Genomic DNA, 27,268 nt, shown 5'->3' on the forward strand with positions numbered 1-27,268 from the left:
CCTCCAACTCTCACAAATCCCCTGCGGTCTGAAACACAACAGGAGTGGGAATGGAAAATGGATTTAAATTCTCCCATGGCATCAGGTCAAAGCCTTGCATTAGCTAATTGTAGCCGCCTGATTGTTCTATATTTAAACAGTTGTGGCAGTGATAACATCATCAAACCACTGCCTTCTGCTTCCTCATAGTAATTTCCTTTCTTGTGCTTATTTAGAACCTGTGCAAGTATGTCTAGGGAAGCAGGTTCCTTCCCCAGATACTCCATCATATGGCCAGGCATCCTTGAAAAAAAAACAGGTATTAATAAGAGAAATAGCCTTTTTAATGAAAAGCATAAAAATAAGGTAGTCAGAATTCATGGTATTAAAATGATAAGACTAGAAGGGAGCACATCAGGATTTATTCATTATAAAATATTGGAATTTATTCATCTGGGTCCCTAGCAGGTTGTTGCGTTTATTTTTAACACTGATGCCTAGTCCAGACTAACGGTAGGAAAATAGGAATTTATGTTTCAAGTAAGTTTAGAGCGCTAAATACCTTTTTTAATAAAAGAAATGTTTCCTGTCCAAATTGATCAAGAAACATTCAAATTTGCTACTGGAGCTACTTTCTTGGTTCTACTCTTCATTATTGTTCGGCTGTGGACGGCTGAGCCTTAAAAAATACAGGCTGAAAGAAATCAAATCTGGTCTGTAATGTAGAATAGGGATTTGCACAGACTTCTGTTTGAAAGTGTGGCAACTAATCGTGCTGGTCCATCGCCAGATGTGACAGGAGACCACGCAATCTGCTTTGCCATCGGACGCAAGAGGGATAACTTCTCCAGGTCTAAATGTCTAGTCAGAATGAACCTTGGTTGATCTTTTTTTGGCGAGCTTTAGTAAATTCTGCTCAGCCCAGATTTTACCTTTGCTTTCCTCCTGTCTTAATTCCCCATGCATCGCTTCACTTCTCTCCCTCTCCCCTGAAACAGCCAGCTTTGATTTACATTGGATAACATCAAGTCATTTACTTCAGAGGGTTGAACTAGAATCCATATGCAGTTTATTCAAAATGAAAAAAAATAAAATTAAAAACAAACAAACCCTGACCCAAAACCAAAAATATTTTTATCACTTTCAGCCTGCCCTAAATGCAGAATTTCTTTCTGCTTTGAGCTGTGGTCAAACCACAGAGCGAAGGCAGCGCCGTGTAGCACCAGTTCAATGGATAACTGAGCAGCTCTGCTGTGGAGATGGGGAAGAATGTCTGTATTTTCTGGGGATTGTTTAGGGCTTTGTACCCTGTCTCCCTGAAGATTAAATGGCAAAGGCGGGCTTCATGCAAAGATAATAATTACAAGTCTCAGTGTGAAATGCAGAGCAGCGCATTCTTTGGAAAAAGGAAAGTTTCATGTGGGCTTGGAAATGCTTGTGGTTGCGGGGAAAGTCAGAAGCCACAAAAGCCTGGGTGGTTTTAAAACAGATACATGCACACATATATACATCTTGAAGAATTTTGGATGAAAACTTTGGCCGCGGACGGGTGGGCTCTTTATGAGGGTTTATTTTTGAATCATTTATGGTGGTGGTGGTGGAAATCTCTTTGCCAGCTGAGAATCAGCCTTTTGGGGTTGATTTCCTTATGTGATGTGTATCTTCGTGGCCATCCGAGTGCCAGTTTGATTCCTGACAAAGACGGATGCTGAGGACACCCTCCCTCCTTGCATTTTCCCTGCAACCTGGACCATTAGGTGAACAAAGCAAATGCCGAGGAAAGTGTTGAAGGTTACGGTGCGTGCCATGTCTCACATCAGCCCCAAGAAAACATACAAATAGATGTTCTATTAAATACATTGTGATCGCGTGGATGTTGTCTCCTAACCTACAAGGCCAGCTGGATTTCTGATGGGGCTTTATGACAGGCAAGAAAACCAAAATAGAAGTCACCAAATGGCACCTTTTGCTATAAAGGGGGGAAGAGCATTTAACTGGTGATATTATTATGAGCAGCTGCCAGGGGAATTCAGCAAACTAAGAGGCCTAGATGTGTGATGAGGTTCCTCTCTCGTTGGGCGGTGACTAAGAGGGGATGGCCAAGATGGGGCGGGTGGCTGCGTTCCATGGCTGGGATGGGGACCGGTCCCTCGGAGCGGGCTGGGGATGCCTCAGGGTTCAGAAGTTACCAGGGTTACTCCGACAAGCAAGCAAACAACTTCGTCTCGGGCTAAAAATAGGTTGCTGAGGCTTAAGGTTAAAAGTAAAGATGTGACTGAGCGGTGCTGTTGAAAAGCCGGCTCTGCTCATCCTCTACAAACATCCAAGGACCACGTTTCCCTGCCAGAGCCGGTGCATTTGTTACTAGCGGCAGAAAAAAGCTTTGTGCAAGTTGTACGTTGGCTAGCAGTGTCTGACTTGAGCGGAACACCAACGGTTGGGGTTCCCCTAAAGCACGTGGGGATTTTAGAAATGGCTTTTCAGTTTAGCGACAGGCCAAGAAATTTGGAAATCTGGTTCATACCGAAGCGAAGCTGATGACTGGAGAGGTGAGAGGAATTATTTGAAGGTAGGGAGGTGGGATTATCTGAAGGTAGGGTGGTGGCTTTACAGGGTCCCCATGCAGCGAGGGAATGCGCCCTGCTCCTGACTGGTGCCTTTGCTTGCTTTACCCAAGGTACAGTTGAAAAGCGAAGAGTCGAAAACGTTCGCCATGAAGATCCTGAAGAAACGTCACATCGTGGACACGAGGCAGCAGGAGCACATCCGCTCGGAGAAGCAGATCATGCAGAGCGCGCACTCGGACTTCATCGTGAGGTACCGGCCCGTGGGGGAGCTCAGCACGGCTGCACTCGGCCTTTTGTCAAACCTCACAGGGATAACCCGTCCGTCGCTAGAAAAACACTTCAGCTGCAGCTTCCCTGCAAGGGACTGCAGATAACAGTGCAAGGAATAAGGTCTTCTCCAGGCAAATGTGAGATTACTCTGCCCATGAGGGACATCTGCCCAAGCCTAAACTAAACTCAAGTCTAAAAAGGTTTGCTTTGTCCCCGTGCCGTGCTCATGGGGCTTTGTGGCTCCCCTGGGCCTGGGCAGAGCTGCCAATGCTGGTGCGTGATGCTCCAGGTAGATAAACGCGCTGTGACTTGGCATTGCCACTGTTAAAGGTTAATTTTCCTTTTTCTTCTGAAATTTCCTTCCTGCAAAAAGAAACTGAAAGGCAGGGTTTAATCTTTCAACATCATGTGCTGCTCTGTTGTATCCAGAGCTTCTCTTTAGGGTGTATTAGATCCAGCTCAGTGTCCCTTGGCTCATCACAGGCAAATGCACTAGAACCATTTCCCTCCCCTAAACCTAAGCAGATACAGTTCTCCAGTGAATAAAATCAGGTGCTGGGCACTTGGGTTTAACCCTTATGGTGAAGTTCTCTGACCCTTCAAGGATTGTGAGTACATCAACCCCGCTCCCAAAAACTGGTCCACAGAGACTTAGTAACCCAAGAGTGAAACCAAACCCCTGCGCTAAAGCAAAGACAAATCCCCGGCCAGGACGGACACCCCGTTTGTCACCAAGGGGGTGTTTCCTTCCTGGGATTCCCTCGGAGCCCGCGGCTTCGCCTCTGATTCATGGGTGACAACTGCAGCCCGACACCCTGCCCAGCTGCCGTTTCCTTCGCGCCGTCATATTTTCTTCACAAACATGCCCCCGTTACCTAGGCTAGAGCCAAATATACCATGCGGGGGCTATTTCAGCCTATAGATTTATTTTCTGCAGCCTGAGCTGTCTCGAGAAGGGGATGTAAAGGGTGAAGTGTGGGGCCATTCAGCTGGAGAGACATTTTGACACCGTATCCAGAAATATCCCTTCCTAAATAAAAAGCCTGAGCCTACAAATGTTTCTTAATGGAGCCACTGATATTCATAGTTAATAAAATAAATAGTTCTTCATTCCCACTTCTTATTCTTTCAGCAGGCAGGTGAAAAAAGGATGAGTTAGCCAGAGGTCTTTTGCTTCTGTATCATGCAATAATTCCCATCCTTTACAGTAACAAGCCATCGTTAACTATTTTTAATAAATCCCCCATGGAAATCCTGCTTTCTAAGTCACAAAGCCCAAACTTTTCTTACTGCATGTGCCACAGTTAGAAAATATCTGGTTTATCAAACTCTGTGTTCACTTTTACCCCTCGCTTTTCCCTTTGCACATTCACAGGGATTTTAAGTTATCCTATAGTTTCTATCCTAAAGTTACTCATAACCTGGTTATGGCCTTTCTTGGACCATGCTGGAATGATATTTTTCTGGGTGCTGCAGGCAGAAATCTTATCACTTCAATAGATTAGCTGTGTTTTGAGATGCCAGGTGGGTTTCAAATGGTCTTGGAGCAAGGACACAACATCAGAACAGGAAAGATAAACTGCCAAAGAACCTGATAATTTTCTTAACTCATCATGAAACTTCATTAAACATCTTTGAAGAATGTTTGGTTATTAAAATGCATTAAACAAGGCAGAAGAGGCCAAGTACCGCTAAATAAAATGTACTTATAGGTAAACTAAGAATTTCACAGAACAAAATGTTCTCTGTGTGTTTGGTAAAGGGCCAAACAAGTGTTGAGCCGTGGATGTCTGCCCTGGATCTGCAAATATTTAGATGAATAAGAAAATTAATAACAAATCAATTCAAATATTGAAATGGAAACACAAAGGTGTTTCCATTACAACTGAGAGATGGTTTTTTTATATATGTTATTTTTTTTTCTGCACATTTTAGGCCAAATTTGATGCCCATAAAACTTTCTGGAAAGCCATTTTTCAGCAGGGCTACCTGAACTAGAGAAAGTAATGCCTTCTTTGCCTTCTTTCAGTAGCATTTAAATTACCAAGTAGTTTAAAATAGTTACTCATATATTCGATTCTTGAATATGTAGGTTTTCTGTAAACCTTCATGTAGCTGGAATGTTTATTAAGAAAAAATATATCTTATCCAACTGACAAGAAATAGGATTTTTGTAATTAATCCCATGAATTTTAACCGTATGAAATGGTCAGAACATTCGTTGCAACTGTTTTTGAGAAGGGGGTGGTAACTGAGGGTTTAAATGTCAGCATAGGTAAGGCAAGATCTAAACCACAGGTTCGTTGTCGTCGTGGCTGTGAATGGCACCTTTTAGCTACAGAGTATTTGCCAGGTAGGTCAGCACCGAGCGTATTGTATTAAGAACTGCGTTTATCACTAGCTGGGAAGAGCTAGAATCTGCAAAATCACCTGTTCTCATTTAGATCATGTTGCATCAGCCCTTTAATTTTTAACTCCTGGATATTGCCATGAATGGAGCGATGACACCGTAGCAGAATATCCCTCAACATCCCCTTCTGCTTTGGAACTCACATTTTTAAATCCATTTCTAAACAGTGCAGCTGCAAAGAAGCCTTTCCAGTATCCGCATACAATGGGCTTGTTCCTGCCTGACAGCCCAAATATACCCACATGTGTAACAACAAGTACAACAGCAGTTCAATATTAAAATTAAACAAAACAGCTAATCCTGAATTCCCTATTTTTATTTCCATCGTTGTATGGTTCCATTTGTTTAATATATCAGATTTTACCACATAATTTAGATGGCACTTGGGAAGGAGGGGGGGTTTATAAAGCCTTTAGGCAATTTTTCCTCCACATTCAGTCCCTGAGAAGAAGAGGAGAAGCACTTTTAGATACCTGCGTGTCCATGAATTCTCTTTAAGCTCTACCACATCAGTGGGTTTAAGTTCTGAAACTATTCACAAATCGGGCAGTGCTTGTTTGAAATGATCAAAGGGAAGGAAGGCTGCCCATCTGCAGCCGGGCTCATCTGAATAAGATGATATGGATGTCATAAAAAATGATAGGAAAACTTCTCTTTCAAGCACATCTGGAAAGGCAAGTGTCGCTGTGGGAAGTGGCAGGTTTTACCTGCAGCACCCAGAGTAGCGGTGACATCTTCTTGTGAGTTCCATGATGGACTTCACAGCTCAGATGCGAATCTTTTTCTGCTGAAATACTAATATTTCCCACCCAAGAAAAGACATGGAAATAATCTCCTTAAATGTAGCCCTAGCTCTGAAAGATTTCCCTTAGTCTTGTGGTGCTTCCTGGGGTGAAGCCCCCAGTCTATGAGAAGTGGCAACGATTGGTGCCTTCGCTCACACGGTGAATTTATTTATGAGTTTCTCATTTGCCACCAACAGGCTCTACAGAACGTTCAAGGACAGCAAGTACCTGTACATGCTGATGGAAGCCTGTCTAGGTGGAGAGCTCTGGACAATTCTCAGGGACAGGTGAGTTTTAAGAAATCATTGTCCTACAAAGTGGAATATTTTCTAATACGCCTTCAGATAACCAGAGGTCTTTGATGGGCAAAACCTGGATCTTACTATGCTACGTTTGATTTAAGATCCCAGAAAGACGGGGAGCTATTTTTGTTTGACAAAGCGATAACCGAGCCTCTAACAAAGTCATAACTGAGAAAGAAGACCAGTCGAGGTTGTATCCAACACATACAAGGCTTGATATAAGTGGAGACTTATCCAGAGCTACTTTATCATGACCTCTCTGCAAAGATACAGAAGATGATAGCGATGGTATTCATGCAATAAATTGCATCTACAACAAGTCTTTGACTGCCCTTTCCCTCCGTCTTCATTTCTAAATAACCAGCAGCATATCTTCATTTTAATCAAAATCTGCCACCCTCAATAGCAATATCCACCTCTGTCACGGAGGCATTGTGATAAACAATATCTGTTAATATTTCTTAATATTTACAACACAGTCGGGTATGGTAGCGATGAGCGGGAGGAAATCCATAGTCCTGCATGGGCTTTTAGTCCAGATATCACATATTAAATGAGGGCTGCTCATCCAAGTGGGAAACATGATCATGCAGCAAATCCACACCCTGCACAGAGCACCACGCGGTCAGGACACAGGGGTGCTATGGGAAAATAAAATTGTTAGGAAAGCGTGTAATTACATACCATGCCATCACGCATAAGAAAATGTGGTCCTGGTATTTCCTGCCCCGGGAGGATTGTTGACCTTGCAGCATTTGGTTTTGGGGGTGGGTGGACATGGGACATGGACATAACACACCCACGAGGCAGGAAAAGATGCAGTGAATCGCGTGTAACTATGTAGTAGGCTCAGTATCAGAACATAATTCAATTTGGGAAGAGAAAGAAATGCATCAGGAAGATCGATTGCAAAGCGAAGATTAAACTATTTTTTAATTACTTACAACATATTTTTTGTAATTCTTCCTTTTCCTACCAGCGTGTCTTTTCTAGACCATTACAACAAGAACCGTAGCAAAGTTAGCAGGTGCTGGGTGACATTTTTTCCTCGTCATTGTCTAAGCCTCATCATTTCATCTTTAATTCTCTCGGCTTTAAATTGTGGTTCTGCTGCCACCTAGCTTAGATGCGCTTCTGAGCTCAGCCCGCTCCCAGCGGGCAGGGGAATGGTTTGCTTCGCAAAACTGGTTCCAAACTGCTGCTAAAACGAGGCAAAGATGCTAACTTCAAAAATGGAAATACAATTAAATTCATATATAAAGGTGCATTCAGCAACAGGCACTTTCCAGGTGTTAGGGTGACTCTACTGAACTGTATAGATACTTCAACAGTAGCGTGAAGTCTGGTAAGGGAGGAAATCTAATTGCTTTATCCCTTTTTGCTCTCCCATTTTACGCAGAGGTTCATTTGAGGATTCGACAACCAGATTTTACACGGCGTGCGTGGTTGAAGCGTTTGCCTATTTGCATTCCAAGGGGATCATTTATAGGGACCTCAAGCCAGAAAACCTCATTCTGGATCATCGAGGTTATGCCAAACTGGTGAGTGTCTGCGACATTTGGTGTGGCCAAAACGGTGAGATGAGATGATGAGATCAGATCAGGGCCAGGGTGTTGTCACCCACCACCAAGACGTTTCCCCAACCTCCCACAGACTGAGGCTCAGGGTAACACTGAGTTGGGAAACACTAATTCTGCCTTGAAATTCAGCTCCGTAGCCCTGAGGTGGAAATGTTTAGAAAAGAGCATCAGGAGAAATCCACCCAGATGTTTCGGAGCTATGGAAAGACTAAAAGATAACGTAAAATACGTGTTTTGAAATATTGATTGGAGAGGGGGAAGACTTGCATCTGTGGGCTTTAGATGCAACTGATGGAACAAATTCTGCAGGCTGCTGTTTCTGCATCAGGCCCTTTGTGTGAGCAATAAAAAAGTTGTTCTTCATGGAAATATTAATCATGACCCTGCCATGGTGAGAAATTATTATTATTAATTGCTCTGGACTGCGTTGCTGATCTGTGCAAGCTCCTCTGGGACAACTGGGTAGGCCTCTGCCTAAATCTGCTCTTCCCACTAAGTCATGGCCCTTCTCAGTGCTGTCCCCCTACAAGATCCAGCTCCTCAAACCAGGATGGCAGCACATGCAAAGACTTTCATCCCCCAAATTAGGGAGCTCCTGATGGGTTTCACTCTGTTGTGTTATTCATTCACATGGCTTTTTTTGCCTCAGAAATCAGCACAGAGGTGCCCTGCCTGTAACATGTGCCCCGAACGGCCACGTGAGACCCTGGAGAGAGGGAGGAGGAAAGCAAGACTTGTCTTGGTGGGAGCACTGGAGGGTGTGGGCGCTTGGGAAGCCATCAGTGAAGGATGGGACAATGTGCCCCTAAAAAGAGCTGCTGTCCTCCCTGTGAGAGTCCCGGGGGGGGCAAGGTGTCTGCCCCCCACTTGGGGACCTTTCCCCAAGGGAAGGGAAACTTGGGGTCAGCATCAGGAGCCAGGAGGACTAAGTCGGACCATCACCATCATGACCTGGTGGCAGCCACAGTGTGTCACATAATGAATGACAGGACAGAGTTGTCCTCTGTAGCTTTTTGCTGAGGTCAAGGAGTCCAACAAGGTGCCCGACGATAAAGGACGATTAGGTGCAGGTCTGTTCTCCTTACCCCAGGAGGATCCAGACCTGCGTCTCTGCTGGTCCCATCACCAGCTCCATGTGCACGATAGCACAAGAAGTGTCCCACATCCCTCTGGGACTGTCACCATGTGGGACATTTTGCTCCTGAGCAGCACAAGGTGTAGGAGCATCTCTCAGCCATGAAGGGACAGCAGAGTGCTGCAGGCCACAGCGCTGGGCTCGACCTGAAAATACCTGCACTTTGCTTCATTGCCCAGAATAATCTGATTTCCATGCTCACTGGTGCCATAGCAGCACACTGAGGTTTGGGAGCCCACCAAGGAGAAGCCTCCAGCAAATTGGGAGGATGCTGCTTATACTGCATGACTCTTTATACTGGGAGAGGAATCCGAACCTTTTCAGTAGGTGCCAAAATGGTCAGTATTTAGTTCCTTGCTGGGAGTTAAAAAAAAAAGGCAAAATAAGTCAACCTGAGCTGTGAATGATGCAAAGTTACATCTGCCAGGAAACCCTCAGCGCTGGCATTTGTTCTTATTCCCTCACAACAATCTTCCTTTCGTATCTCGACGGATAAACGGGCGAAAAAGTCACTGTGGTTGCCTGGTTGTGGAACGACCCGCGGTGCTTTAGCGAGGAGAACATTCCCACGAGGAGCCTTTCCTTTCTGCTTTGCTTCACTTCAAGAGGAGCGGGGCGCACGGCTGACATTCCTCTGGTGCTCTGCCCTGATGCTGCTTCTGCTCCTTTCCGCAGGTCGACTTTGGCTTTGCAAAGAAAATAGGATTTGGAAAGAAAACATGGACTTTTTGTGGCACCCCCGAGTACGTAGCCCCCGAGATCATCCTGAACAAAGGTCACGACATTTCAGCAGACTACTGGTCACTGGGAATCTTAATGTATGAGCTCCTGACTGGCAGGTATGGGCATCGGGGCCGGCGCCGCTGCGGAACAGAGAACTGAATCTTTCTGCCGTTGTCACCCTGATTAGGCCAGGGACAGGTTCAGAGCCGGCACAGCACTGCGCCGCTCAACCTCAGCGTTAGGTTTTCCACTTTAAGTCACAGCTTCTTCTCAAAGGGCAGGACGTGAGCAGGCTTTTGAGGAAGCGCTGTGAAATGACACCCTAAAAACTCAGTTTTGGCCCTGAACTGTTACCCAGAGTGAGCTGAACGTGATGGGGAAAGGGTTCGCAGTTCAAGCAGGGGGTGCGGTGGTGCGCGGCCGCACGTCTGACAAGGAGGGAGACTGAGACCATGGGAACTTGAATCCTATATCGCTAGATATCCTATATCCCTAAATATCCCATATCACTTCCCCTCTTTAGTTTTTTATGTACGTATCACTGCTCGCATTGGCAGCAGCAGCTTCATTGTACTCCTCACCTCATCATGCATCACTCACTCCCAGGATACAGGAGCTAGAAAAGAATCCATCACCTCAACCTCCTTGTCCTTTGGGGCTAGACCCAGGCACCTATTCTGTTAAACCTATGGAAAGCTAATTAACCCGCACCGAAATCACGTCACAACCTCAAACAGAATGAGCCAGTGAGCTTTGCTCACCCCGTTGTTCCTCAGGCCTGGGATGTCTCCAGGGATGGTTCATCCACCACCTCTCTGGCCAACCTGGGCCAGGCTCTCACCACCCTCAGGGACAACAATTTCCTTATATCCAGCCTGAATCTCCCCTCTTTTAGTTTAAAACCATCACCCCTTGTCCTATCACAACAGGCCCTGCTATAAGGTCTGTTATCTTCCTTTTCTCATTTCAGCAGGGTGCTATGTGTTGCTTTGGGTCATTTGGGGTTTTTTTGAGTAATTTTCTATGTCATTTTGAAGACAAGCTTTTAATCTTTTTCCTCTCCCCTCTGAAGTCCCCCTTTCTCAGGCCCAGACCCCATGAAGACCTATAACATCATATTAAGGGGAATAGACATGATTGAATTTCCAAAGAAGATTGCCAAAAATGCTGCTAATTTAATTAAAAAACTATGCAGGTAAGCGCGTGAAATATTATCACTTTGATCTTATTTGCAAAGAAATTAATTGTTCAGAAGAATTAAGAAAGTAACTGGTGCGTTATTTGTTTTATAGGGACAATCCATCAGAAAGATTAGGCAACTTGAAAAACGGAGTGAAGGACATCCAAAAGCACAAGTAAGTGTCTTTTCCACCATCCATCGGAACCCAGAATCCCACAGAACCATGCATTTCAAACACTTCCATTTTCAGCAGGAAACGCTCTTCTTAAACTCCTTTGACCTTTCCCTTGTAGTGTGCTTTAGACTCTAATTGAATTTCCATCAGGCTCGTTTTCCCTGGTGTTTTGGTGTAGCTGCCAGCCTTGCCTGTGAGCAAAACGCATTGCACGTTGACCGTTACACTCAACAACTCTAATGCAGAAGAGCATTTGGAAGGAATCCAACTCAGCCACTGTCTGCTTGGATGTTTTTTTGTTTGAGGAATCCCTTTCTGAGGTTTTCCTTGATTTCTCTTCCCCACCCCTGCCCAACTCGCTTCCTGTAATGTTAATTCATCATCCCTTTGGGGCTGACAGGAGAGAGTTGTTGAGTGATGTCTCATAAGTTTTCACAACGCTGAAGGGGAATAAGAACAAGTTAGAGACCCATTGCAGAAACAGGTTATCTCATCCATCCATGCTGGTCCTTCTCCCATCCCCAGAGCAACAGAAATGGACGTTTTGGGGTGGACAGATTGAAACTCAGGGCTCATCCACTCATCTAAGCTGCTGTAGCTCAAGCAAACCCAAGGTGCCCCAACCAGGAGAAGAACATCCCTGTGCATCGCTTTAGCTCCCAATCTTATATGAAAAAAGGACATTAAGGGTCTCACATGGGAGGGATTGACCCTATAACACGGAAAGAGCCAGGACATCTGCAGTGAGGAACAGTTTCCTTCTGGGCATCGGTAATTGGTACTTGCCGTGGTATCACCACTGGGTTGCTACGCGCATTTCATTTTCAGTCCCCCCAAAAAATGCATAAAGATGACAGGAAAAATTATTAAGGCTAATTGGACAATTTGACTGCGGGAGATGAAACCCACTGTTTAAAGCAATTTACATTTCATTTTGTGCTACAGAGAGATTTTCACTGTATGTCTAAGTGTTTCTTTATTCCCTCCCTTCTAGATGGTTTGAAGGCTTTAACTGGGAAGGGTTACGAAAAGGGACGCTGACACCTCCTATAATACCAAGTGTAAGTTTTCCCACTTCTTTTCTCCTTCCAAACCAATAAGTTTTTTTTATGTGAATGTTGTGAGCGTCGGGCACTAACACGCTGTAGGTAGGTGGTGACACTGTGTGCTTTATTTCTTCTGGAGATGCTTGAAGAAGTCTCGTTAGAGACATTTCCAGCTATGTGTGGGCAGTCTCCTCCTGGAGAAGGCAGTTTGGGGAGGCCATGACTGTGCTGATACACTTTCCGCAGCAGGAGATCAGGGCAGGATCGCTCACAACTGCGCATTTTTCTCATCCTCACCTGCTCCACTTGTTTCTTCATCTGCTTTTTCCCATTTCGGTGAAGAGCTGCTTTCACCTCTTCTCTCAGATGTTTCCTCTTCATTTCTCCTTTATTCTTATTTCTTTCGGCGAGGCCGGTGGGATTTGTATGCTGCCTCCCTTTTCTTTTGCATTAACCTTTCCTTCTGTTTTTTCTTTTGTGCTTTTCACCCTTTTTCTCCTGCATCCATGTCCTACATGAAAACCCCCATTACTGCCTAGTTTATGTTTAAACAGACGCGGAGGGACAGCTCGACTCATTTTCCTTTGCAGCAAAGCTCTTCCTTTGATGTCTTTGTGAGCTCTTTGCCCACAAAGCCCGCCGCTAAGGGAAACCAAACAGGATTAGCTGATAGAAATTACCTTGGCCCCTTCTGTTCTGCAGCCTCTCCTCCTTGTTTCAACTTAATCCCTTTCTCTCCGTGCCTCTCCCGCGGGATCAGCAAGAGAATGACATTAGCAATCGTATTTAATTGCGCCCCGGCGCTCCGTCGGCCCGTGGTCCTGCAGCTCCTGCAGCTCCTGCAGCAGCGGGTGCAGCTCTTGGCGGTAAATCTGCCGCCCCAAAGTTGTTTTAGCAGCTATGAAAGAGCAAGAGGGTTTTGCATCCCCCCTCTTGGCCGATGGGCAGTCAGTGGGAGAAAGCTGGACTCTGCAAATATCTGCCTCAAGCAGGATGCCTGAAGAACATCCAAACATTTCATGAATCAAAACTCTGTTTCTTTCTGTTGAACCTCTTTTTAATGACCCTTAATTTGTCAGCAGTACTGTTCACCACTTTTCAAGTCAGACAATAAAGTCGAGTTTGCTCCTTCACACGCGTTTTCAGTTCCTGGTTTACCTGTGCAGGATGTCAGTGTAGCCTGAAAACGCGCCAATATGTTGCTCTCATTGTTTTGGGGTGGATTTTTAGTTTAGTAAGAACATTTCTAATAGTGTTTTTACCTAAGCTCTGTGTGAACCCTGCGTGTCTAACCAGCAGCAGTGACTTCAGCGCTGTCTGCTCTCTATGGGCATGATTTGCTCACTGGTGTCCCCAAGCTGGGATGTTGCTCCACCACCATAAATGGTCTCGGCTCCTTTGGCATTGCCTAGAGGAAAACCACTCTCCAGCCTGTTCAGCAGAAAATCCCATTTTCTTTGTGCTTTTTTTCAGTTAGGAGAAAAGGCTTATGCGAGCACCTAATTCTCTTCTTTGGCATTACCTTCTGGCATCACCAAGGCTGTGTGTTTGGGTCTGGAGAGGTCCCACCAGGCAACATGCTCCTAGGACAGTGATCTGCTGTCCCCTGTTTGACCAGCACATCACCAGCAAGGCCGTCCAAAGTAGACAGGAGCATCTTTCCCTCTTCAGAGGAATCCTTCTTCCAGGACAACTCAGTGCTGACAGCCGTATACTGCCCTAATCCCACTTCAACACAGCTCATTCTTTCCTAGAGCTCTTAGGACTAATATCTTCTCCAAACATACCCTTGAGATCCTCTCTAAAAGCTGCCCGTGTTAATTAGTGAACCTGGTCCACCCCAAAGCTCTCAGTCCCGCTCAGCCGACCCCTCCACAGCCAGCTCAGCTGCTTGGGGAAAAATCCCAACTGCCAGTGAGGGCTGCGTCTGAAAAGTGACCTAAAATTCATAACTCTGGGAGAAGAAATAGGGGTTTTCTTCAACCAGTACACCTCTCCCTGTTAGCTGGAAAGGAGCCAGCAGAGCTGGATGTACAGACTAGCTGTTTTCTTAAGAAAAAAGCTCTTAAACCCAGCAGCTCTTAAACCCTCAGCAGCACCTATGTGGTACTACCGGGGCAGCAATGGAAAGCTGCTCCTTAGCTCTTATTGCACAGGATTTTAGGAGATCTCAGTTTACAGCCTGTTCCTAGGACATAACTTCAAGGAGCAGCTGAGCCTCGATAGCACTGCTTAAATCTGTGACGGTAGCTGGCCTGAAAAGCTTCTCCTGCTCCTTGACCCTTCCAAAGATGTGCTGGTTTGCACCATGGCCTTTGAGAAAGACGTGCAGATCTCTGCACAGTAATTCTTCTCAAGCCCTGATGCTGGGAAGCAGCCCGATGGCTGATACTGATGTCCATCCTTCTTGGGTGGACGGGAGGTAAGTCTAGAGTTGCCCTTCTTGGCTGGGGAGGACATGGAGGAGGACATTTGTTCCCATGTCTCTGAGGGTGAAGGACTGCAGACCATGTAGGTGACCTGGACCTCAGAGCTGTGAGGAATCGCCCACAACAGTGTGAGCGTCACATGAAGTTAATTAGGAGAGGAACAACTCAGCCAACCTCTCTTCCCCTAATCATATATCTTCTAAGAAAAAGAGAACCTTCTATATTTGAGGTGTTCGATATACTCAGCCTTTTTCTTTTTTGTCAGATGAACACTAAAGGCAATCCATTTCCCAAAGCTGAACTAATTGCCCTTAAAGTTTAATCTAACTAGAGCTCAAAAAACTGTGGTGGAGTGGATATCTGCGGAGCAGCCCTGGGGAGCTCCAGATATGCTTTCACCCAGTGCAGTCCACTGTCCATCGCTGCTGAGAGCATTTCACGAGAAGCTCCAGCTCCTGCACGTCCCCCGGGAACGGCCAAACCAACTGCATCTCTTATACCTTGGTAGCTGGTGTCTTGTACGTACATCCCCAAGACATGAGGAGCCCACACGGGGTGGGATGCGAGAACCAGAGGAGCGTGGTCCAGCCCAGGGCCAGCGTGGAGCACCCCAAGGGTGAAGGCTCTCCAACTCAACGTTGCCAGCACGGTGTTCGCTACACAGGGATGCATCTCATCGCTCTGTTGTGCCTCAACTAAGCTATTTTTATCAAAAGAGTTGGGTATTCAAGGACCTTAATTTTCCCTGAGATGTTTTCAGTAGCAGGGAATGCTGATGCGTTCCCTGATGCTGATGCTGCTGATGCAGCTGGGCAGCAAATGAAATTTAGAGCCGCGGTTGGAGCTCCTGTTGATCAAATAGTCTTTTCCCAAGGCTTAGAGCAGCATCTAGCATCACATATGTCTCCTGGACCATAGGCTGGGCTCTGTGCTCAAAAATATGGCAAGTGCGGTCCCCTCCAGCCTGTGCTGGCTACTTGGGGTATGGCTTAAAGTACTGATGTTCTCTAGTAAGACACTGATGATTTTGACCTGGAGGAGCTGCTGGTCTATTTTAGTGTTGTCTCATGGTTTTAATTTGCAAGGGTCTCAATGTAAGAAAGTTTCAGTCGTTGTAAAGCCAAAAGAATTAGAAGTGATCTAGCTAGAGCGGGTTTTAAATGACGTTATTTCCAAAAAAGCAGCGTTCTTGGCCTTCACCGTAGGAAGGCGGGTTTCTCTGGTAGGATCTGTAGACTGAGCAATGCTTGTTGGGAAACTCAAAGGTGGCCAGGACCCAGCATGTCGCCTCCAATTCAGGATCCTGGAACCATAAATTGGAAATCCTGGGACTTGGGGAGGCCCAAGGCTTTTCTGCCAACCTTGTACCAATGGGTAGGACTAGAAGCCCCACAGGATTATTAGAGAGGGGGGAGCAAAAAGTTGTCAAATGCAGAACTTTCCTTGCTTGTTGCATTTAGAGATGAATGATCTTGGATGATGTTGTGAGGTGAAGAGGAAACATCTGCAGAAGTCAACTGTGATGACCGTCCCTTTGATAGGACAAAAGGAAACGGCCTCAAGTTGCGCCAGGGGAGGCTGAGGGTGGATCTTGGGAACAATTTCTTCCTGGAAGGGGCTGTTGGGCATTTGAACAGGGAAGCGTGGAGTCACCATCCCCGGAGAGGTTGAATAGATGCGGAGATGAGGTTCTCAGGGACATGGGGCAGTGCCAGGAGTGGGTTATGGTTGGACTCAATGGTTTTGAAGGTCTTTTCCAACCCAACTCATTCTGTGATTCTTGTCACTCCCTTCTTTCCCAGGTGGCATCTCCAACAGACACAAGCAATTTCGACAGCTTCCCGGAGGACAGTGACGAACCACCCCCTGACGACAACTCAGGATGGGACATAGATTTTTAACATTCTTTCTCTTACCTGCTTCTGCCTTGCTGAAGACAGCTTTCCTGGGACACGGCTGCCAGCGAATCCGAAAGAACTGGGGAGGATCAGTGCTCGGGGTCACCATGATGCCTTGATTGATGCTGCTACAGTAACTACAGTGGCATTAGGACTTATTGCTTAGATGACAATAGTGCTCTCTTCATGTTTTATGTTCGAACTTAAAGTTGACATGGTGGTCCTGACACAAAGCCTTTCACCAGTAAAGAAATCTGTTTTCTATCACTGCGACGATCTTGCTACGCTCTTAATTAGAACAGTCGAGAGATACGTAGTGTAAGACACACTTAATTCTAGCTGCGAGGTACTGGCTTAACGGTAGGATCCATAGTAATTTATTAAGTGCTGTAGCTAAATATGGGTTTGGGCTACTCCCACCCTCCAAACTCGGTAGGTTCTTCTACTGTGGGCCAGTCTAGGAGCAGAGGAGGACCACAGCGGTACTGGTCAATGAGTTCACGTCAAAGCAGTGGTAAAATTTGTCCTTTTTCTTTCTGAGCAGTATTCTTGACAAGACTGAATGTTTCCTCTTTCCTTTTGAGAAATATTGGGGTTTTTAGCCTGGGAAAAACAAAAGCACAACTGCTCTAGATCCTGTTTAAGGCAGATATGGGTCACTTCTCTCATACGGCTGAGAACATACTGTAACACCACATTTGGGGTTTTTTTCCTTTCCCTTGGTAAAAATACATAACTGCATGATAAAAAAAAATCGTAAAATTAATCCATTTTACATATAAAATAGCGCTTAAATAATGGTCCTGTAATAAAGTGACAGCAGCCCAGTCTTACTGATTGTTTATTAAGCATAAAACTAAGCTTAATTTTTACCTTTTTAGAACCCAAAGGGAAAGCATAAGACCCGTAATGTACTTTATAGGTGCTATGTACATCCTTCATCTGTGAATATAAATTAAGTCAACCACCATTTCAGAAGTATGTAGCAAGAGGCATCGTTCTCCACCCCGCTCTTCGGTGATTTTACGTCTCCGTGTCTGCATCTCTTCCATGTTTAGTACTAAGTTTATTCAAATTGAAGGTGGTACTGGGCCAGTTTGCTGCCTCTGTAATATTGCCCATACAAACGTGATTTTAATGCCTCACCAAGCTAAGGAGCTCCACGGGAAGGTCAGTGGAGTTAAGTGGAAAATGGGATGTGTTTGTGCGAGGTCTGCGTGTCCCCGGAGTAACAGGTCCCCACAGGGGTGGCCAGAGCTTGTATGGATAAACAACCATCTGCTTTACCTTTGCATGAGCACAGTCTCTTCTGATTTATAGGACGTAACAGAGGAATCCTGTCCTGGGTGCCTGTTGCGTGTAGTCGGGACTAAAAGTTTAGCCCATTGTACCAAGAAACATCAGCTTTCGGTCTCTATAACAGACCCTGCCCCCCCAAAATTAGCAGGTGCTGCCCCGTTTCATCTCGGAGCTGCCCGCATGCTGCAAGTCAAAACATGAACTTTTGCTCCAAATTGATATGACTTTTGCCTACGTAGTACATGGAAAATGTTATGTTTTAACAGCACAAAAGTATTTCCCTGATGCTACATCCCAACTCTTTCCCATGTTCAAATGAAAGCGACTTAACAGAGCATGTTAGAAAGAGATTTCTCCCGTTCCCTGACAGCGCCGGCTGTTTGCCAGCAAACCGAAGAGCTCGGTCATCGCGACCCCTTGGGAACCCGCCTGTGTCGCACAGTTTGCTCCCTGGTTTTCCCAAGGGTGAGGTGACACCGTCGGCGCGATAACCCCCAAGTTATTTCTGCCGTTCATTAATCATTAAAACTTGTTTGCCTTGAAAACCGGAGGGAAAAGGCAGTTACAGGGTCTGCTGAGAATTGCTCATCGAGGGCAGATACGCGCTGGCTTTTCAGCCGTTCCCCGGGGACACCGAAAGCCGATGCTGAAATAATCACTAGGTGTCTTAGCCTAAAAGCCGAATTCTTTCCTCAAATCCCCCTGGTTTTTCACTCAATGGATGCAGCCACGTTGGAGGAGAAAACTTGTTGCATTTGTAGAAGGATGTAGAGAGGAGTTTGTTCCACAGTGATGCTGTTCAGGAGCTGGGACAGAGTTGCCAGCTGCAGGGAGCAAGGAGCATCACAATTTTGGGGGCGACCCAGGGCAGGTTTTAAACCAGGCTGATGAGTTATTTTCCTTTCCCCTGTCCCTTTTTCCTTGTGCCACACACAGTAATTAATACCTACAGCGTGCGGCATGCACACCTAAGTGTGTTTTGTTATCAAACACCTCCCTTGTCTTCCATCACCTTTCCCAAGCGTACTTTAAATAACATACTTAGCATATGTATATGATAAACGCCTTCATTTATAAGTAATATATTTGAGTTGCATTATATATATATATATATTCACAAGAACGGATTGCCTCTGTGTTTCCACTTGCTGTCCTTTCTTCTTGGTCTCCTTTTATACACGGGACGAGGGCGTAAATACGTGAGGGGAAATCGGCTCCTGTATTTAAAACGAGCGTATTAAGGTTGGTGTCGTTAAGACACGGCCAGTTCGTAGCTTCTCACAGTGCTGCGTTATCCATAGCAAACTCTTATTTAACAACAGGACCACGAGCGAATATTTATGTAAATAGGTATTTTCGTGTTGATATTTTGTGGTACACATATAACTTCTTTCTTTTTAGAGTTCCATGGCATTATTCCTTCATTTTCTTATTTGTAATGTAATGTTTTTAGCTCAAGGTAGACTTGAATTAATGTCATAATTGTCAGTATTATTAAACTTTATGTCAACTGTACCGTTAACTCATCTGTCCCATAGTTCTAGAACATGACTGGCTATCTGGCATTGTTGCAAGTGCCTTAAATCCATGGCATCCTATAAAAAAGAAATTACAAATTTGGTGTTATGCTGCATGACAAAGACAAACACACCTCAAAATGTCGTCCTTTCTTAGCTTGCTGCGTTTTACAGTTCTTTCTGCTACCGATTTCTAAGCCTTTATTATATAATATTGATGAATTACAGAAATGATGACGTCGTTCTCTTATTTCTGTTCAATGTACCAGAGCTGTGTATCCGTTAATGCGATACAGAGTCATTTCTGTGAAATGTATAAATGTTCTGTGCGGGTCAAATTAATCTATGACATCCTATCAGTGCGTAGACAGGCATTCCTGTTTTGCTAAGCTGTGCAGGTCCAGCCCATCGTGCCATCCAGCGCCAACCTCCTGTCTTACACAAACCCCTCCAGAAACCTCCCACCTGGGGAACACAAAAAACAATGAACAACTCAGTGTGGAACCCAACCTGCAGGTTTTTTGACCCAAAAGCCCGAGGCCAAGACGCAGCTCGTTTGCACCACTCAACAAAACGCGATCCGGGCTTTTCCCCCGACTCCTTCGCGATGCAGCTCCCGTAAAGCAGCCGCGACGCTGAGACTCGGGCGGGTTTAGGGCTTAAATAGGGGAAGTTTTCATTTGGAGTTGCCTCTCGCCCCGAGTCCCGGTTTACGCTGTTTTTACACTAGCCCTTTGTTTTATATTCTTATTTTCTCCAGTTTTCTTCTTACATGAAAGAGGTTTTGTTTGTCGGACAAATGTCGGTCATCCACCGGCTGCCGGCCGGTTGCACTCTTTTGATGTACATTTAACAACTTTTTTTCATCGACTTCAACCGCTTTTGGTTTGCTCTGTATTTTCCCTGCAGCTGTAATTGCCGAGTGCCTGTTGTATACTTTATAGAGTTGAAATAAAAATAATTACTTTTGAACAGCGCGTCGACGTCTTTCTTCCACGGCTTAAGCCAAGTTTGGGAGATTTCTGCCTTAGCAATGAAATTGGGTGTTTTATTCTCGTTCTAAGAGAATATGTTTTATTCTCGCACTAAGAGATAACCGAACAGAATGTGTGATGCTTATAGATCAGTACCGGGCTTGAGGCTCGTGTCTTCATCCAGATTTTCTGCAGGACGCAAATGGCCACAGTTTAGTGCTTATTTGAGCACCAGCATCGCCCCGTGGTGTCATCACTGTCCCTTAGATGCCAAGAGCTGGTGACACGGAGGCACATGGTGGCACAGCCGTGGGGTGGCACATCCTGTGTGGTTCGGGATGTTGAGGTTCTGCCCATCCGGATAGATTTAAATCCATCCCTGGGAAACCCCTCGGCCGCTGTGTGACACAACTGTCCTTGAATCTCAGCGTGGTCAGGGTTAAGGGTGAACTTCAGAGGCATAAAAACTGGGGAAAGGAGCAAGAAAACATCCTCCCAGGAGGGAAATAAATCTGATAACTGCCTACGCAGGACCGGGAAACATCACAAAATGATTCTGCAGGACGCAGCAATCACAGCTACAAGTTACTCAGACAATAAAAAGCCGGGAATGACGTGGCCCTCACCTGAAACTGCCGGGGGTGGGGGTGCAGGGATTTCGGGACAAGGTGCGGTCTCGTTCCTGCCGACTAAAAATAGCCGAGCCCCGATTCATCTGCTGGGGATGAACCGGCGGGCGCTGAGTCAGCAGCTCCGCTCCCCCAGCACCTGCGGGACCCGCTGCCGAAACCGCCCCGGAAAATCATTAACCGGCCCGAGCCCCGAAGTACCAGATAGCAGCTCCTGGCCAGCGAAACGGGCCAAGCCGGGGGTGGGTGAGCGCCGCCGGGTTTTAATTGCGGGGTTGGGGTGGCTGAAATCACCCACCCAATGGCGGTGAATGTGTGGGGTGAGCTGGGGCCGTGCGGCGGCGCTTGGGCTTTCCCTGCTTAAGATAAATAATGAAATAATGAAATTAAATTAAATTAAATTAAATATAAAATTTAAAAATAAAATAACATCGTAGAATATAAAATGAAATAATAAACTAATAGTAAAAATAAAACTAATTAAATAAAAATATATAAAATAAAATATTGGGCCGTTATAAGGAAAGAAAACAATTAATTAGTTAATTAACTGAGTTTTGCTCCTGCACTTGCCCAAACTCCCGGGGTGGGGGCGGAGCGGGGGGGGCGGTGGTGCCCCAGCGCGGCCGCCAGGGGGCGCGGTGGTGCCGGCCGCGCTGCCCCGGGTCGGGGTGGGGAGGTTGGTGTGTCTTGGCGCCCCGAGGGCGCCGGTGCAGGGACCGAGGGGGGCGAAATTGGGGGGGGGGGGGGGGGGCGACCCCTTTGATCTCTCCGCATCAAAGGGCTCCCCCCCCACCAATGGTGCCCGCTCCCTGGGCTGGGATCGGCCGACTGCGAGGGCAGGGTCGGTTTGGGGGGCTGAGACGCTCCGGGGGGTGCGGGCTGGGGCTCAGCCCCCCCCCCACCCCGCCCCGTGCACCGCCCCCCTCCCCACCAGACACACATACACACACACACACACACAGAGCCCGGGCCAGGGCGGGGGGAGTGGGGGGTTTCGGAGCAGCCCCCTCCCTTCCCGCAAAGCTGCGCTGGCGCCAGGAAGGGCGCGGGGGAGTTGAAGGCGGGGGGGGAACGCAGACTTAGAGGAGACCAAAGCACCGACTCTGCTATGGCAGGGCGGGGGGGCTTTTCTGCACCGCACTCCCTCGCCCCCCCGCTTTCCCCGTCCGCCCTAGTCGGGTTGGAGACAGCGGCGGAGCGTGCGGAGCATCTGGCCGGGACCGGGGCGGGGGGGGAAATGCTGGGGAGGGGGCGTCTGCCCCCGCCGTTGCGAAACCCCCTCCTGGGCCGGCGGCCAATGACGGAGCCCTCGGGGCGGGGTGGGGGGTGGTTTAGGGGGCTCATCAGCACACAAACACAACCCCCCCCCTCCGCGCCGGGGGCCCTTTGAAATCCCATCCGCCGTGCCCTCCTCCCCGAGGGGGCGGGCGCAGGAGGCAGCCCCCGGGTGTATAAAGGCGGTGGCGGGCGGCGCAGGTAGCTGCTGCTCGGGGGCCGCGGGAGCTGCTGAACCGACCGAGACAGCGGCGGGGACGAGGGGCCGGGAGGGGACGGGACGAGGATGCGGGGGCTGCTGGCGCTGCTGGCGGCGCTGAGCTGCGCGGCCCCGGCGGGGCGGGCGGCGGCAGCCGGGGGTGCCCTCAGCTCCAACGCCATCAAGGGACCCCCCCCGGGGGGAGCGGCCGAAGCCAGCGCCGCCCCCGCCGCCCCCTTCGACGGCAGCAACAAGCCGCCGCCGGCCGCCACCCGGCAGGTAGGGGCGGGGATACACCGGGGATTGGGAGGGGGAGACACACGTCGGGTATTGGGGGGACACACATCTGGGATGGGATGGGGGACACATCGGGGATGGGGGAGGAACACGACGGGGGGGACACATCGGGAATGGGGGTTTTGCGGCCCCGCTGACCCTCCGTCTCCTCTCTGTCCCCCCTCCAGCCGTTCCCCTGCGCGGAGGACGAGGACTGCGGCCCCGAGGAGTTTTGCGGGGGGGCGGCCCGCGGCGGGGGCGCCCCGCTCTGCCTCTCCTGCCGGAGACGCCGCAAGCGCTGCCTGCGCGACGCCATGTGCTGCCCCGGCACGACCTGCAGCAACGGTGAGGAGCGACGGGGACTGGGGGAAAGCGGGGGAGTGACACCCTGAGGGTGTCCGCGGGAGGGGGTGGCGAGGTCCCAGCCACGTCTGACATCCCTCCCGCTGCCTCCCGCAGGGTTCTGCACCTCCCCGGAGCCTCCCCATGGAGCTGCCGAGGTGGATGAGATGGGCACTGAGGTTTTGCCCCGACGGACACCTGCGCCCGCCTGGATCCCCACTGCCAAAGGTAAAGGGGGTCCCCAGTGTTGTGACCACGCTGCCACCTGTGGGGCTGCCTGCCCTGCACCTCTGTCCCCCATGGGAACGGTGTGGGATGCCCACCCTGTGCCCCTGTCCCCCTCGTGGGGACAATCTGGGATGTCTACCCTGCCCTGCTGGCTCCTGTGGGGACAGTCTGGGATGCCCACCCTGCCCCACTGTCCCCCATGGGGATGGTTTGGGTTGCTTACCCTGCTTTGCTGTCCACTGTGGGGCTGCCCCTCTGTCCCCCTTGGGGACAGTCTGGGGTGCCCACCCTGCACTGCTTGTCCCCCTTAGGGACAGTCTGGGACGCCCACCCTGCCCCACTGTCCCCCGTGGGGATGGTCTGGGATGTTCACCCTTCTTTGCTGTCCCCCTTGGGGACAGTCGGGGGTGCCCACAGTGCCTTGCTGCCCCACTTAGGGACAGTCTGGGGTGTCCCCAGAGCCCAAATGTCCCCCTTGGAGCAGCCCAGTCTGCCCACCCTGCCCCACTGTCCCCCGTGGGAGCACTGGGGCTGAGCACATGCCATGCTGTCCCCACACAGGTGAGGAAGGGGACTTCTGCCTGCGCTCGTCAGACTGCGCGGCCGGACTCTGCTGCGCCCGTCACTTCTGGTCCAAAATCTGCAAACCGGTGCTGCGGGAAGGGCAGGTGTGTACCCGGCACCGGCGGAAAGGCACCCACGGCCTGGAGATCTTCCAGCGGTGCCAGTGCGCCGAGGGGCTGGCGTGTCGGCTGCAGCGAGAGCAGGGCCCCGCCGACACCTCCCGCCTGCACACCTGCCAGCGGCTCTGAGCAGCGCCGGACAGACACACGGACAGGGCGGACTCCGGCCCCGCCGGAGCGGAAGGTTGTTTCTCAAGGGAACTATTTTTAAACGACTAATTAATTGCAGTACGTTACTGTGTTGTGAATACTCGAGCTGGCACTTATGCTGTACATAACGCCGGGACTTTTAATGACTTTTTCATTTGTTTTTTCTGAGGGTGCTGCCTTGTGCTCTTCAAGCCGTGACTGTGATTTTGTACACACTGGGTTTTTAAATCTACGTCTGTTTGCGCGAGAATAAACCGATCTTTAAACTCAGCCCCAGCTGCCTGCGCATCCTTGCCTGTTCCTCCCTGCCCCACGAGAGAGGAGACGCGTCCTGGGGGGACATGCCGGAAGAGAGAGGGGGGACCGGGGTGGCTCATCACCTGCATCCCATAGGAAGATCATTTGGGTATCACTATTCAGCTTTTTAGGAATTCCCATGTGCCATGTGGGGCCAAGCGAAGGACAAAGGCGGCGAAAAACCCTCCTGCCCTGTTTTTTGGCACATGGGTTGGGGTGCAGGGCAGCACAATGTCACCACCGCTCCATCAGCACCATTTTTGCTCTGTGAACAATAAAGACACATTTTTCTGTTAGTATGCCTGTTCCTATGGGTTTGCTGCCTTTTGGGACAACTTAGGGGAGGGAAAGCTGCAAGCATGTGCCATTTTTCGCTTTGTTTTGGTTTTCGTTTTTCCCCATCCCATTTATGTCCCTGTACTGTCCTCCCCTTGCAAGCAGTTGTGTGAAGGAAGAGCAGAGGATGTCATGCAGCATAGGGTGGTGGTCAGCAAGCCCAGCTCTGTCCCACATGTCTCTGCGGCACATAACTGTGCCAGGATCTTCCCTGGACAACCCAAAAGTGCTTTGGACCATAAATCCAAACCTGCCGGCAAAGCAGCGCATCCCTCGGTGGCTTTAGGGCCACCGTGTCCTGTTTGCAGGGATGCTCCAGCGGGCCACATCTTGTTTTTAACCACAACCTGCTCGGGTAGTGTTTGATGCTCTGGGGTTAACGCTGCTGATTTAGGGACCTCGGGATGGCACCGGTACTTGGGATCAGGAATCTGAACCCAAAGTGCGGCTCTGGTGGGAAGGTGCAAGTACCAGCTGATGCTGGACCAAGGGCCCAGCTACAGAAAATGCAGAAAGAGGGAGGAAACAGCCCCAGGTAGCGGGAAATGGTTAAAAATGAGGACGGGGCGGGGGGAGGGAAAAGGGGCAAGGAAAAAAAGGGGGTAGAAAAAAAGGGGAAGGGAAAAGGTGGGGGGAAAGGAGGGAGGGAAAAAAGGGGGAGGAAAGACAGGGAAAAATGCGGAGAAAAAAGGGGAAAGAAAAATGGGGAGGAAAAAGTGGGAGAAAAAACAGTAGGAAAAAAAGGGAGGAAATAAAGGGGTAAAAAAAAAAAAGGCAGATACAAGAAGGGGGAGAAAAAAAGGGATAAAAGATAGAGGAAAGAAAGGGGCAGAAAAAAAGGGGGAAAGGAGGGAAAAGAGGGAGGGGAAAAAGGGAGAGACAAAAAGGGACAGGCAAACAGGAGTCAAAAAAGGGGAGGAAAAAAAGGGAGAGAATAATAGGGGGGGGAACGGGGAGGCAAAATGGGGGGAGGCAAAATGGGGGGAGACAAAAATGGGGGGAGACAAAAATGGGGGGAGACAAAAATGGGGGGAGACAAAAATGGGGGGAGGCAGAGTAAAAATGGAGGAGATAAAAGGGGGAGAAGAAAGGGGGGGAAGGGAAGACAAAAAAGGAAGAAAAAGGGGAAGGGAAAATGGGGAGAAAAAGGGGGAGGAAAAACAGGGAGATAAAATGGGGGAATAAGAAAGGGGGTAGAAAAAAACCAGAGGAATAAAGGGGAAGAAAAAAGGAGAAAAGAGGGCAGACAAAAAGCGGGAGAAAAAAAGAAGGGGGAGAACAAAACAGGGAGAAAAAAAGGGCAATGAAGGGCTATAAATAAAAACATCGGTGACTAATGAAGTTCAAATCAGACTTAAAGGCTGGCATATTTTATCCTTAGTGGATATAAAATATCATCATTAAGCCTAAGAGGTTTTCTCTCCATCCAGTCCCAGCACTCTCTCCTTTCTCCATAGACCAACACAGCTTTTGCACCTTGGATGGCAATGAAAAATACACTCCTGGTGCAGAAATAGCAATTACACACCTTTTTGGTTCAGAAACTCGTTATATCAAGTCTTGCCTGCTCACAAGGGCACTCAGCATCACCTCACCCAGCTCCATCCATTTCAGCATCAGGGTGACCCTGCGGTAACACTCTTTGACACTTCAGATGCCTTAATAAAGGGATTATTTTGGTCCAAAAAGCTCCGGGTACCAATTCTTGTCGCTATTAGTACCATGTTCTTCATCATCAGGACAGCTACATCTCCAGAATCATTAGTCCCATGGCTGGATTTCACAAAAGCAGTGGGTTTATGGGTTATTCTTTCCCCTTTCCTCTTACCACAGTTCAGCCAGCAGTCAGGATCTCTTCCCATTTCTGCCCCATTTAGACTTTCAGGGTTTGTTCCTGAAAGAAAGCACCAAGAAATTGGATTTAGTAACATCTCTTAGGGGGAAAAAAAATCACGACAACATGACCCATGGAGGGATACCAACCTCATGTGTTGTTCAGCCCTCAGTACCTGAACCCACATGAAGCCTTTGGCAGCCTGAGAAGGTAAAATATTCATTTAGTGCCAAAGGCAGCTCGGAAATGTGGATAAACAGAACCTGAGCTGTAAATGTGGTCACAGGGAGGCAGAAGCAAAAGACGTCTGTGCCCCCAATACGGGGCAGAGGCACCTGGAAGATGGGTGGGAATGTTGGGATGCCCCAAGGAATAAATAGGCAACATCACCACAGTTCCCCCATATTCATCTCCCCCCCCGCAGATGCTCTGTATTTCAGAATTAACACTTGCAACCTCCAAAAAAAAAGGGAAGCTGAACATATATAGATCAGAGTTGGAAAACCCAGGATGCTCCAAGCCCTTGACTTCGAACTGGCTGGTGTATCTGGATCTCATGCTCTGATACACAAAGATATGGAGAAACACATCATTTCAGCACATGATGCACAACCCAGTACCACCTGTAGTAAAAGACCTCTCAAGATGTGCTTTCCCCACCTGTCTCCTCTATAATGAAATTATTTATTTTAAAAAAACCCGAACAAACTCCTTATTCTAAGCAAAGTGCAGAACTAAAGCAGATTT

General features: G+C 48.2%; 2 protein-coding genes across 3 annotated transcripts in view; both read left to right on the forward strand.

Moving 5' to 3' along the window:
* The window catches only part of PRKG1 (protein kinase cGMP-dependent 1), a gene marked incomplete at both ends in the record, with an annotated part of 441,876 nt that extends 425,394 nt beyond the window's left edge, over positions 1 to 16,482 (forward strand). For both annotated transcript variants that reach the window (XM_080348292.1, XM_080348291.1), the window contains 8 exons: positions 2,657 to 2,796; positions 6,209 to 6,298; positions 7,713 to 7,854; positions 9,704 to 9,867; positions 10,824 to 10,946; positions 11,044 to 11,106; positions 12,101 to 12,167; positions 16,384 to 16,482. In XM_080348292.1, coding sequence (XP_080204418.1) covers positions 2,657 to 2,796; positions 6,209 to 6,298; positions 7,713 to 7,854; positions 9,704 to 9,867; positions 10,824 to 10,946; positions 11,044 to 11,106; positions 12,101 to 12,167; positions 16,384 to 16,482 — 888 coding nt within the window. The remainder of the gene's footprint in view (positions 1 to 2,656; positions 2,797 to 6,208; positions 6,299 to 7,712; positions 7,855 to 9,703; positions 9,868 to 10,823; positions 10,947 to 11,043; positions 11,107 to 12,100; positions 12,168 to 16,383) is intronic.
* A 5,980-nt stretch (positions 16,483 to 22,462) lies between these two features.
* On the forward strand, positions 22,463 to 24,033 carry DKK1 (dickkopf WNT signaling pathway inhibitor 1; the record flags this gene model as incomplete). Its single annotated transcript, XM_080347716.1, has 4 exons — positions 22,463 to 22,654; positions 22,840 to 22,996; positions 23,111 to 23,221; positions 23,783 to 24,033. 4 exons carry the CDS (start codon positions 22,463 to 22,465, stop codon positions 24,031 to 24,033), a joined length of 711 nt encoding a protein of 236 aa, XP_080203842.1.
* Positions 24,034 to 27,268: the final 3,235 nt, after the last annotated feature.

This window comes from Nesoenas mayeri (genome assembly GCF_963082525.1).
Source record: "Nesoenas mayeri genome assembly, chromosome: 7".
In the NCBI taxonomy this organism is placed as follows: Eukaryota; Metazoa; Chordata; class Aves; order Columbiformes; family Columbidae; genus Nesoenas; species Nesoenas mayeri.